This window comes from Myxocyprinus asiaticus, chromosome 8 (assembly GCF_019703515.2).
Source record: "Myxocyprinus asiaticus isolate MX2 ecotype Aquarium Trade chromosome 8, UBuf_Myxa_2, whole genome shotgun sequence".
NCBI lineage: Eukaryota > Metazoa > Chordata > Actinopteri > Cypriniformes > Catostomidae > Myxocyprinus > Myxocyprinus asiaticus.
The window spans coordinates 4584663-4598132 of record NC_059351.1 but is presented as its reverse complement, the minus strand read 5'-3'; the positions used below and the strand labels follow the sequence as shown (position 1 = coordinate 4598132).

Below are 13470 nucleotides of genomic sequence, written 5' to 3'. Positions count from 1 at the left end.
CAAAGGGGGGCGGAGCTTATCGAAGGGCAATTCTGGTTCCGTTAAAGGTGCTGAAAGCGATTTTAGTGATCTGAAGCTTTCACATGACTGAGCCGTTGAATTAGCCACGCCCCCTCATTCCAAAACCCCACCCTCCAAAGATAATTTTGAGAACAAAACCAAGCAAAAGAGCAGCATTGTTTGTGCCTGTGGCTGTCAAATTCAACAGTGGCACAATAGCGCCCTCAACTGACAAACATTATGAATCATAGCCTCAATGATGCGCTTCAAATACAACACTATAAGAACAAGCGTCACATTTTTGTTTGCTGTTTATAAAGTCTACAGCCATCACAGAGACCGGTGAGATATCTCAGGACACTTATTTCATTAATATCTTTAAGGGAGTAGGAACATTTTTGCATCCTTTCCATTAAACAAAATCGCTTACAGCACCTCTAACAATTCTTTAGAAAAAAATTAATGCAATTCTGATTACATTTATTGCCCTCAGCAGCCTGTTGTCAAATAATGAGATCATTTCAGATTTCAAAAGAACAGATATAACAAATAAGAAATAAATCTGATAACTATGTTTTAAACAAAAATACGAGCCAAAGGAAAATGTTCAACATATTTCAATCATTCATTCATTTATTCTTTTTTTATTATTATTATTATTATTTTTAATATTACTGATTACAACAAAACTCAATGTGTATTTTAAACTAACGTTGTCATACGAACAACCAGCTCATAAGTATGGGAATTGGACTACTCTGGTCATGCTGTATTTTTTTGATTCACTAAATATAACTGGCTCATAAGAGTCATTCATTCGGAAATTAGATTACAGTGGTTGTGCTGTATGTTTTGCGCTGTAGATTCAGTTTCGCTGCACTGTCAAGAATGCATGTTCGAGAACCTGAAAGTCATTAAAAAAAATTTTTATAGTATTTTATTTTTTATTTTTTTCAAAACAAAACTGGTTTCAGTTCCCAACCCTACTACATAGCCAAAGTATGTGCACTCTGGAACCATGGGCAATAATTGCTCCCTTTGCTGCTACAACAATTTCCATTTTTCTGAGAGGGTTTTCCACGAGATGTCCCCAAACTGTAGCCACAAAGTTGGAAACACACAATTCTCTAGAATGTGACTGTATGCTGTACCATTAAGAAATTTATTGGAAAAGCCAAATCAGTTAATTAGAAGCAGGTGTTGTCCATATACTTTTGTCCATATCGTGCATGTAAAGGTGTGTGTGTGTGTGTTACCTGCACCACTACGGCGGGTTCCCATCTCTGCTGTGTAAGACCATTCACTAGTGTTGGGGTTATAGGCCTCAACAGTACTCAAACATTGACGTGTTGCTCCATCATAACCTCCGACAGCATAAAGCAGACCTAAAAAAAAAAATATATATATTAAAAATCAGTGCGAGCATGTGTTTGTGTTTCATCCTCTATTTAGGCCATTTTTAAGAGAGAAAATATTGTACAGCTGAAGTCAGAAGTTCACATACACCTTAGCCAAATACATTTAAACTCAGTTTTTCACAATTCCTGACATTTTATCATAGAAAACATTCCCTGTCTTAGGTCAGTTAGGATCACTACTTTATTTTAAGAATGTGAAATGTCAGAATAATAGTAGAGATAATTATTTATTTAAGCTTTTATTTCTTTCATCACATTCCCAGTGGGTCAGAAGTTTACATACACTTTGTTAGTATTTGGTAGCATTGTCTTTAAATTGTTTAACTTGGGTCAAATGTTTTAAGTAGCATTCCACAAGCTTCTCACAATAAGTCGCTGGAATTTTGGCCTTCTTGCTCGCACACACTTTAAGTTCTGCCCACAAATTTTCTATCAGACTGAGGTCAGGGCTTTGTGATGGCCACTCCAAAACCTTGACTTTGTTGTCCTTAAGCCATTTTGCCACAACTTTGGAGGTATGCTTGGGGTCACTGTCCATTTGGAAGACCCATATATAACCAAGCTTTAACTTTATGGCTGATGTCTTGAGATGTTGCTTCAATATATCCACATAATTGTCCTTCCTCATGATGCCATCTTTGTTGTGAAGTGCACCAGTCCCTCCTGCAGCAAAGCACCCCCACAACATGATGCTGCCACCCCATTCTTCACGGTTGGGATGATGTTCTTCGGCAAGCCTCACCCTTTTTCCTCCAAACATAACAATAGTCATTATGGCCAAACAGTTCAACTTTTGTTTCATCAGACCAGAGGACATTTCTCCAAAAAGTAAGATCTTTGTCCCCATGTGCGCTTGCAAACTGTAGTCTGGCTTTTTTATGGCAGTTTTGGAGCAGTGGCTTCTTCCTTGCTGAGCAGCCTTTCAGGTTATATCGATATAGGACTTGTTTTACTGTGGATATAGATACTTGTCTACCTGTTTCCTCCAGCATCTTCACAAGGTCCTTTGCTGTTGTTCTGGGATTGATTTGCACTTTTCGCACTTTTCGCACCAAACTACGTTCATCTCTAGGAGACAGAATGCGTCTCCTTCCTGAGCGGTATGATGGCTGTGTGGTCTCATGGTGTTTATACTTGCGTACTATTGTTTGTACAGATGAACATGGTACCTTCAGGTGTTTGGAAATTGCTCCCAAGGATGAACCAGACTTGTGGAGGTCCACAAAATTTTTTTTTCTGAGGTTTTGGCTGATTTCTTTTGATTTTCGCATGATGTCAAGCTAAGAGGCATTGAGTTTGAAGGTAGGCCTTAAAATACATCCACAGGTCCACCTCCAATTCAGTACACCTCTTATCTGAAGCTAATTGTCTACAGGCTTGACATTGGAATGGAATTTTCCAAGCTGCTTAAAGGCACAGTTAACTTAGTGTATGTAAACTTCTGACCCACTGGAATTGTGATATAGTCAATTAAAAGTGAAACAATCTGTCTGTAAACAATTGTTGGAAAAATTACTCGTGTCATGCACAAAGTAGATGTCCTAAACGACTTGCCAAAACTATAGTTTACTAATATTAAATCTGTGGAGTGGTTAAAAGATTTGTTTTAATGACTTCAACCTAAGTGTATGTAAACCTCTGACTTCAACTTTATTTGTAAACATCAAATGCCAAACAACAGCATATTAGCCATGATAATAACAAAGACACCTATTGGCTGTAGCTGTACATATACCAACTGTGATTGGCTGCCTGGCAGTCACTAACCTCCAACAACGCCGACTCCCACGCTGCTACGTCGTGTATTCATAGGATTGACATGGAACCACTCATTGGCCTTAGCGTTGTATGCTTCTACGGTAGCTAAACCTGCAAACCATCATCATCATCACTACAATGGTCAGATGGTAGAAATGCATGTCCAAAACCAACCACTACAGTGAAACTGCATGCGCAGAACTCTGCAGATTTGCAACCTCTGTCATTCACAACAGTTCTACACATCCCCCACCCCTTGCATGTTTGTTTATTAAATATTATGGCTAATTTGGGTATGCTTTCAACTATCATAAAGAGTTTAGTAATCTCAGCTCCATTTAACACATTTTACTATGTTAAATCCCACAGATTTTCCACCAAATAAGCGCAGAACATGTGAAAAAACGTCTCATCCTGTTCATAACATGTTCATAGCATTTCTCTATGTAAAGAACAAACATAAATAGTGCTGTGTCATTTCCTCTTTGTATTACTGTATAAGTACATTGTGCATGTGTTACCCGTGCTGCCATCGAAGCCCCCTACAGCATACAGCAGTCCATTGAGCACAGCAGCCCCTAGTGTTGATCTCCGGTCCTGCATGCTGCTGACACAGTACCACTCATCTTTAACTGGGTCGTACGCGTCCACCGTCCTCACACGCAATGAACCGTTAAAACCCCCCACAGCATACACAACACCGGCCATGTACACGACGCCTACACACACACCGAGCAAAGGATACAAAGCACAAATGTTTGAAGTCATACAATCGTGAAGTAAACTTTTGGAAAATTAGACAAACTCAAAAGTAAATCGTAATGCCATGGAAATACAGATACACACACTCAGGTCTTATAAACAGAGGTTTAATATACATACACAGTAGTCAAGCAAGTCACGGTTTTTTTAAACACCACCATCACCACAGACAATTACTGGATAAGATTTTTTTTTTTTTTTTTATCATTTTCACCTAAAACAATTTCTACCTGACCTGAGCATAAATACAGAAATGTACATTTACTCACGGACATTTCCATGCCTTTTAAAAAAATATTTTTTCCAAGCCTGGGAATCACAATCTTAAAATTCCCTGATATTTCTGGGTTTTTTATGACCGTGGAAACCCTGTAAATGTTAAAGCTCTGGATTATTTAATGATAAGTGTCTGCACACCTGCTCGACATCGTCTGGAGGGTAATTCTGCCACTTGGAACCATCTCTTCTCTTCTAAATCAAAGCACTCAACACTGCGGATGGCTTTAGGGGCCTGTCCTCCCACCACCACCATCACCTTTAACACACACATGTGAGAAAAGTCAGAATCACAATTTTAAACAGCAGGGTCACCAATTATTCATGAATGCATCATGAGAGCATTTCAACAGACCGATTTCTTTAATAACCAACTGATTTCATAAGGAATCAAAGTTGATTTTGAGCACTGATCTTTGCCATAAGGGCACAAAATCTGATTTTCTTGTGGTGTAGTTGAATGGAAGTATATTAATGACAAATGTTTTTTAAAAAAGCATGCTGAATTGCAATAATCACATTGCATTTACAATGCATGCATTTTATGGGGATGCAATTTTGTATGGTTGTATATTTAAGCTGTAAATATTTAAATTGAAAAATGTTTGAACAAAATTTCATGATTAAAATTTGATAATGAATATTCACCTTCCAAAGTTCAGTTCCAAAATATTCATATTCATAAATGTCATCTTTATTATTCGACAAGTAACATTCTGACCATTATTTTTCGCTTTGCAAATTCGCCTCTAAAATGTCAGTGGTTCAAATTCGATTGGAAATTCAACTCTATTATTGGACTTTTAATGATTAAGTTTTGTGAATTTAAATATTCACAGCTTAAATATACAACCATAAGAAATTGCATCCCCAATAAATGCAAGCACTGTAAATGCAATGAGTTTATTTTTTAATTTTCAGCGAATGTTTTGTTTTGAAGACATTTGTCATTAATATATAGTTGTGCTCAAAAGTTTGCATACCCGGGCAGAAACTGTGAAATTTTGGCATTGATTTTGAAAATATGACAGATCATGCAAAAAAACTGTCTTTTATTTAAGGATAGTGATCATATGAAGCCATTTATTATCACATAGTTGTTTGGCTCCTTTTTAAATCATAATGATAACAGAAATCACCCAAATGGCCCTGATCAATAGGTTTACATACCCTTGAATGTTTGGCCTTGTTACAGACACACAAGGTGACACACACAGGTTTAAATGGCAATTAAAGGTTAATTTCCCACACCTGTGGCTTTTTAAATTGCAATTAGTGTCTGTGTATAAATAGTCAATGAGTTTGTTAGCTCTCACGTGGATGCACTGAGCAGGCTAGATACTGAGCCATGGGGAGCAGAAAAGAACTGTCAAAAGACCTGCGTAACAAGGTAATGGAACTTTATAAAGATGGAAAAGGATATAAAAAGATATCCAAAGCCTTGAAAATGCCAGTCAGTACTGTTCAATCACTTATTAAGAAGTGGAAAATTCAGGGATCTCTTGATACCAAACCAAGGTCAGGTAGACCAAGAAAGATTTCAGCCACAATTGCCAGAAGAATTGTTCGGGATACAAAGAAAAACCCACAGGTAACCTCAGGAGAAATACAGGCTGCTCTGGAAAAAGAGCAATACTTGAACAAAAACGAGCTGCATGGTCGAGTTGCCAGAAAGAAGCCAATGCCACAAAAAAGCCTGTTTACAATATGGCCGACAACACCTTGACACGCCTCACAGCTTCTGGCACACTGTAATTTGGAGTGACGAGACCAAAATAGAGCTTTATGGTCACAACCATAAGTGCTATGTTTGGAGAGGGGTCAGCAAGTATTGTGCTCCTTGAAACAACCACACCGTCTTTTTCCAGAGCAGCCTGTATTTCTCCTGAGGTTACCTGTGGGTTTTTCTTTGTATCCCGAACAATTCTTCTGGCAGTTGTGGCTGAAATCTTTCTTGGTCTACCTGACCTTGGCTTGGTATCAAGAGATCCCCGAATTTTCCACTTCTTAATAAGTGATTGAACAGTACTGACTGGCATTTTCAAGACTTTGGATATCTTTATATATCCTTTTCCATCTTTATAAAGTTCCATTACCTTGTTACGCAGGTCTTTTGACACTACCAGTTGGCCTAGCAGTTGGCATACATGTTCTGACATGCTGAGCCATGGTCCTCATATGTGCGACACAAGTTTGAATCTGGTTTGTGTCTTTTTGCAGATCATGTTTCCCTCTCATCTCACTTCCTGCCCTTTCTATACAGCTTGTGTCAATTAAAATGGCAAAACAAAAATAAAAAAAATGACTATTACACTCTCCATACAAACCTTTGGGTAGCTGATGGGGGTTCTCACTCTGGTGCGGATGGTCTTCATCATGGAGCGTTGCTCGGCAGGCAGCAGGTGGTACTTCATGGCTTCTATCAGGTAGTCTTTGCAGGCACTACTGTTCTTCACTAGACTTTCCTCCTCCACCCTCTACATGTACATTGACTTATATTACATTCATGATTAGAGAACATCAAAGCACACATGCTCTAAATCTCATGCATATGTACACATACCTGTACGAGGTACTCTCTGGACAGAAGAGGCAATCGAACGTGTTCCATCAGATGAGCCATGTGTTCCTGACGCACGACTTTATCATGTGTGACCCAAGCGATGACTGCCTCAAACACCTACAAACACATACACACATAAGTCCCATTTACACTTGGTATAAACATCCATTTTGTGTGACGTGATCACAAGTGGTCGGCCCTAACTGACCCTTCGCTAAGCCCCGCCTTAAAAGCACTTCTGACCAATCCTGTCTTAGCAACAGTTGCCCTGCCGCCATTACTCTGACACGCGTTTGCTATTTTCCAATAAGAGCCTATGGGCGTAATGTTTGTTTGAGTAATTTTAAGCGGGTATTTTATCAAAATAATCCCCAAAATTTAAAACACGTTGCTGCTGGGTCATTTGTAATAGTGACACAAGCTACCCAGAGAGGATACAACAGCAAAGAACAGCCTAGTCATCTATGAATCAGCCATTGCGGGTCTTAAACTTTGTTTATGCGCGGCTTTAAAAGGAATTATACACCAGTTAGTTCCGGTCCTCTAATCTGATTGGATGAGTGGTGTTCAAAAAGTGCTGACATACAGTCCAACAGCACTGGGACATTTCATGGTACTACTCTGTTTCTCAATGTTTTGGGCTTTCCAAATAGTGGTGGGGACTTTGATGCATCGTTGATTTTGTTCAGTGACCATTTCTGGAGATTACATCTTTACACCAGTAGGTGGCGACAAATAAGCGTATTTTAAGTTACTAGTGAGTCATTGAGACACTGACTCAACTGATTTGTTAAACAACCCAGAGAAGTTCACGAACGAAACAATGGAAGTGTGATTGGATCACTTGAGACGGATGTTAATACCAGGTGTAAACAAGGCCATACACACTCAGTCTAACCAATATTATCACAAAAATATGATATCTTTAGATGCTGGTGTTGCCATGGCAAACAAACAGCATGGTGCCCACGCCTTGCATCTTCCAACTCCTGTTGCCATGACTACAAACAAGCTCCCACCAGCAGCTACAGCTATTCCCATAGTGCTATAAAGCGCAACAGTGCCCGCCCACTTATTCAGCCGTCTGGGTTCCGGAAGTATTTTTCCCATTAATTTCTTCCATAGACTTTTCATAAAATCCTTCATAAAAGAGTTGTGAGCCATGAAAAACCAACCACCTATAGTAGTACTATCTGCTATAGTAACAGATCACTAACAGCATACCAATGGATAGTCACAAGTTTCTCAACACATGGAGACATGGTTACCTTTTCCTCTGATGGAATGGTGAGTTTGTCACTGGCTATGAGGCTGCACACTTGCTCTATGCCCAGATTGAGGAACTCCTCACTCTGCACGACCTCAGAGAAGTGTTGCTCTGTGAGTGTCAATGAGTGGGAGAGAGAGAGAGAGAAAGTGAGAGAGAGTATATGAGATGGAGACTGTCAAAAGACGGAGAGTTCCTGGCACACATCTATATGCAAATAACTTTTCCTGTTTTTGTCTTTTAGAGTCAACATGAAATCAAAACTGACACTTTTTACTTTTTTACTGCACATCCCTGGTCTTGTTGTGAACGATTCATCATCAGTGCATGTTATTCCAAAGACTCAATTTCCATCAAAACCCAATTCTGACAAAATGTGTTACTGCATTTTGCCTTTGTAGGGATAGAAGAAGCAAATAGCTCTATAGTAGTTCTGTCAGTCGATTAAAATATAACATCTTGATTAATCGCATGATTTTTCATAGTTAATCGTGATTAATTGCAGATTTTGAAAGTGCTGAAATTTTATTTAGGAAAGAAAACAAAACAATGTGTAACAATGTTTTATTAACACTTTCCAAACAGAGCCTTGCACAGTATAAAGACAGACATGCACTAAAATAGCACCAATTCAAGTCACATTAATCGTTTCCCAAAGTCTAAGAGGGAGGTTGACTAACTGAAAGAACTAGTCCCCATAGGTTGCGTATTCAATGCAATGGGCATTAGATCTCTTTAAGGAAAAGTTCACCCCAAAAATGAAAATTCTCTCAACATTTACTCACCCTCATGCCAACCCAGATGTGTAGGAGGTCTTTATTCTCCTGAACACAAAGATTTTTAGAAAAATAATTTTGAAGCTCCAAAAAGCACATAAAGCTTGCGTAAAAGTAATCCATTAGACTCCAGTGGTTAAAATCCATGTCTTCAGAAGCCATATGATAGGTGTGGGTGAGAAACAGATCAATATTTATGTGCTTTTTTACTATTAATCTCCACTTTCACATTCTTCTTGTGTTTTTGACAATTCGCATTCTTCGTGCATATAAACACTTACTGGGCAGGGAGAGAATTTATTGTAAAAAAAAAAAAGCAATTAAATATTGATCTGTTTCTCACCAACACCTATCTTATCGCTTCAGAAGACATGGATTAAATTACTGGAGTTGTATGGATTACTTTTATGATGCCTTTATGTGCTTTTTGGAGCATCAAAATGTTGGTCCTACAGAGCTGAGATATTTTTCAGAAAATCTTCATTTGTGTTCAACAGAAGAAAGCAAGCCATACACATCTGGAATGGCATGAGGGTGAGTAAATGATGAGAGAACTTTCATTTTGAGGTGAACTTTCTCTTTAAACCTTCATCCTCCACAATATTAATCGTGGCTATCCATTTTGCTACAGCAATCCTGAAGCAGCATTTACACGATTTGCGCTGCTTTGGACTCCACATGAAAAGTTTTTAGCGCTGGCACTATACACATAATGGGGAAACGCTCTAGAGAAAGAGGAAGAAGGAAAGACTTCCACGACATACTTTATCCGAATTGTCACTTTAAGGAATAGTTCACACAAAAATGAAAATTCTCTCATCATTTACTCACCGTTATACCATCCCAGATGTGTATGACTTTCATCTAACTCAAATGATGATTTTTAGAAGAATTTCTCAGTTTTTTTGGTCCATACAATTCAAGTGAATGGGTGCCAACATTTTGAAGCTCCAAAAATCACATAAGTCAGCATAAAAGTACTCCATACGACTCAAGCGGTTAAAACAATATTTTCAGAAGCGATTTGATAGTTGTGGGTGAGAAACAGATCACTTTTACATTCTTCTTCTTGTGTTTTTGGTGATTCACATTCTTCATGCATATCGCCCCCTACCGGGCAGGGAGAAGAATTTCAAGCAAAAAAGGACTTGAATATTGATCTGTTTCTCACCCACACCTATCATATCGCTTCTAAAGATATGAATTAAAGCACTGGAGTCGTATGGATTAATATTATGATGCCTTTATGTGCTTTTTGGAGCGTCAACATTTTAGCACCCATTCACTTACATTGTATGGACCTACAGAGCTGAAATATTCTTCTAAAATTATAATTTGTGTTGGGTGAACTATCCCTTTAAGACAGAAGCGCAACGTAGCGCCGGGAAAACACTGATGCTTCACTCCAAAGGGTCATGTGAATGCAGCTTTTCACAAGTCCCATCTGGGTTTGTTTTGTACACAAAAATAAATAAATAAATATGGTTCAGACGTCCTATCTCCATCACTTGATCATTGATACAGAATCACTGCTGTGTGTGTGTTTGTGGTGTGGGCGTCAGTGTCATCGCAAGGTTCTGCCCTATTCCAATCAGTGTTTAGAACTCACATGGAGCTGAATCTAATGTCAAATTTGTAAATGCGTTAATCACTTTAAAGAAAAATGAACACAATAAAGATTTTAATTTAATCGCATGAGTTAACACGTTAATTTCGACACTTCTTCTCGCATTCAGGTCTGGCTCTATTTTGGTATGTTACACCCACTTTTCACAATCCAATCAATGGCTACTGGATAAACATTTTTCTCATCGAATACCCTGTGTCATTCAGAGGTACGCCACATTATGGAAGTAATATTGGTTGTGAACGGCAATTCACCTTGACTTTAAACACAAACACACACCTGCAAATGTATTGGCGAGATTGAGCAGCTCTGTGCAGGCGTGCAAGTCGGCGAAGGCGCGGATACCAAGGCAGTTGGTTGGGTGAAGTTGAGTTATGAGAAACTCACAGCAGGCCTTTTTTACTTCTTGCAGCTGCAGCAGACCGGCGGCAGGCAAGAGTACCTAAACAAACATAGATCTCACACATTGTCTCAAGAGAGCTTAATATTTTTACCGCAAAGTTTGCATTTGAGTCGCTGCTTTAAAAATACAGCCTCATTTTAACACTCTCCGTCTAATCAACTGCACAGACACAGACACATAAAAGCTACTCACACCCACCCACACTGTCTACACACACTTCCTGGACAATTTTTTGTCCTATCAGAGTCATAACAAGCATTACATAAAGACACACAACATAAAAGGAAGGGAGACTGTACAGTGTTTCCATATCGGTTGACCAATACATTTTCATGACTTTTCCATGTCATTTATGATTAATGCATAATGATTTAAATAAAACGAATTAACATAACTAGAAACATTTATATTCTACATAATAGAGGTGTAAAAAAACAACAACACAATTTTAAAATTCCCTGATATTTCCAGGTTTTCCATAACTTTGGAAAGCCAAAAGTGGCTGTGTTTTTAAGGTCATATTTAAACACCCCGTTGCTCCCTGTCTCCAACAAACAAATGTAGCTTGATGCCCCAGCCATACACACACACACACACGGATACCTGCACGTTCTCTTCCGTGACTTGGATCTCAGCAGTGTAAACATAGTCGATCAACATTCCCAGAGTCCAGCCGTCAATCTCTTTGATTCGAACCTTCTTCTGACGGCTTTCTGTCATCTCTCCTACAAACACAAACCAAATAGTTCACGTGCCAATAAACACAGTGCCCAGTCCAGACTGAGTGTGTAAGTGTGTGTGTATTCTCACCCGTAAACATAGCGTGGAAGTAAGGACTCCCAGCAGCTAAGACGACTCGATGAGCAGCTATCTCCACATCCTCCGCTATGATGGTGACATCACACAACACACTCTGACTGCAGAGAGAGAAAAGACTTCAAGGGATAGTTCACCCAAAAATGAACGTTCTCACATCATTTACTCACCCTCATGCCATCCCAGATGTGTATGACTTTCTTTCTTCTGCACAAATGAAGGTTTTTAGAAGAATATTTCAGTTCTGTTGGTCCTCACAATGCAAGTGAATGGTGGCCATAACTCAGAAGGTACAAAAGGGACATAAAGGCAGCATAAAATTAATCCATAAGACCAAATCCACATCTTCAGAATCTTTTTTTACTATAAATCTCCACTTTTGACCAGCCCCAACCAGTAGGTGGCGATATGCATGAAGCGCGCAATCACCAAAAAACAAAAGAAGAAGAATGTTGACGTGAAAGTGAATGTGGAGATTTACAGTCAAAAAGGACTTAAATATTGAGCTGTTTCTCACACACACCAACAATATCGCTTCAGAAGACATGGATTGAACCACTGCAGTCTTATGGATTACTTTTATGCTGACTTTATGTGCTGTTTGGGGATTCACAAGTCCTGGTCACCATTCACCTGCATTGTATGGACCTACAGAGCTGAGACATTCTTCTAAAAATCATAATTTGTGTTCTGCACAAGAAAGAAAGTCATACACATCTGGGATGGCATGGGGGTGAGTAAATGAGAAAATTTTCATTTTTGGGTGAACTATCCCTTTAAGCACTTCAAGGACGTTGTGTGAACCCTGAGCACTGCATGACCTCTAAGTGTATCTCTCTCTCACATACACAAACACACATTCACACACACATACTGTCGGTATTTTATAGACTTTCTATTGGCGTATTGTTTTTTTATACCAGCACATACACACACAGGTATACCTGCGGAGCTCGTTCATGATTCTGAAGGCTTTCCTCATGTGACGTGGATTGATAGTGACTGCACTCTGTTTTTCACACACATCATCCTTCAGCTCCACAGCTTTATGATGGCAAAGCTTAGTGCATCTGAAAAACACACAAATACATTCATAAACACCCCGTGAACACATCATTATCACCTACCACAGAGCCATTTTACAGAACTCATTATAGTGTGTGTGCATATAAGAAAAATGCGTATAATACGTATCTTATCTGCAGAGTGTCCATATGACAAGTGTCAAATGTAACATATTTCAACTGACAATTCCTGAACATGTGGAATAAAGGGTGTTGCTGGAGCGGTGTGAACACAGGCAGAGAATCACATGTCATGTGATCTTATGACTGCACTGATTTACTCTATATTGACATTGTCACAGTAGTGTGAACAAATGCAGGTCACACTCACACACACACACACACACACACACACACACACACACACACACACACACACACACACACTGCACTCACAGTGGATATATCTCCATAGCGCTGGTTCTTTTCACATCAGTCCGCGTCTCTCCATCTCTGATCGGGTTCTGGCGTTTAAATCCTCGCTGCGTCCCGTCCGCCGAACCGAGCCGAACCGGGCTGGACTGAGTCCCAGTGTGCGGGTCCAGCTCCGCTGATGAAGATCGGGCTCGGAAACTGTATCAGTGTGACTGATGTGTTCAGACAGTGAGCGACAGACAGGTCCAATGTGTGGATAAAGACAGCACACATCCAGAGACTGACTCCTGTTATTTTTCTCACATACAAAAACAAGAGTGAAGGAAAGAATGACACTCTCCTTCGGCGAAACACCGCAAACCCGA

General features: G+C 39.4%; 1 protein-coding gene across 1 annotated transcript in view; it reads right to left on the bottom strand.

The window, feature by feature from the left end:
• The window catches only part of LOC127444493 (kelch-like protein 2), a 20542-nt gene extending 7072 nt beyond the window's left edge, over window positions 1-13470 (bottom strand). The window contains exons 1-12 of the mRNA XM_051703868.1: window positions 13127-13470; window positions 12611-12736; window positions 11661-11767; window positions 11454-11575; window positions 10727-10889; window positions 8046-8155; window positions 6778-6894; window positions 6542-6691; window positions 4356-4473; window positions 3698-3895; window positions 3186-3287; window positions 1257-1385 (exon numbers count right to left, since the gene is read on the bottom strand). Coding sequence (XP_051559828.1) covers window positions 1257-1385; window positions 3186-3287; window positions 3698-3895; window positions 4356-4473; window positions 6542-6691; window positions 6778-6894; window positions 8046-8155; window positions 10727-10889; window positions 11454-11575; window positions 11661-11767; window positions 12611-12736; window positions 13127-13143 — 1459 coding nt within the window. The 5' untranslated portion in view covers window positions 13144-13470. The remainder of the gene's footprint in view (window positions 1-1256; window positions 1386-3185; window positions 3288-3697; window positions 3896-4355; window positions 4474-6541; window positions 6692-6777; window positions 6895-8045; window positions 8156-10726; window positions 10890-11453; window positions 11576-11660; window positions 11768-12610; window positions 12737-13126) is intronic.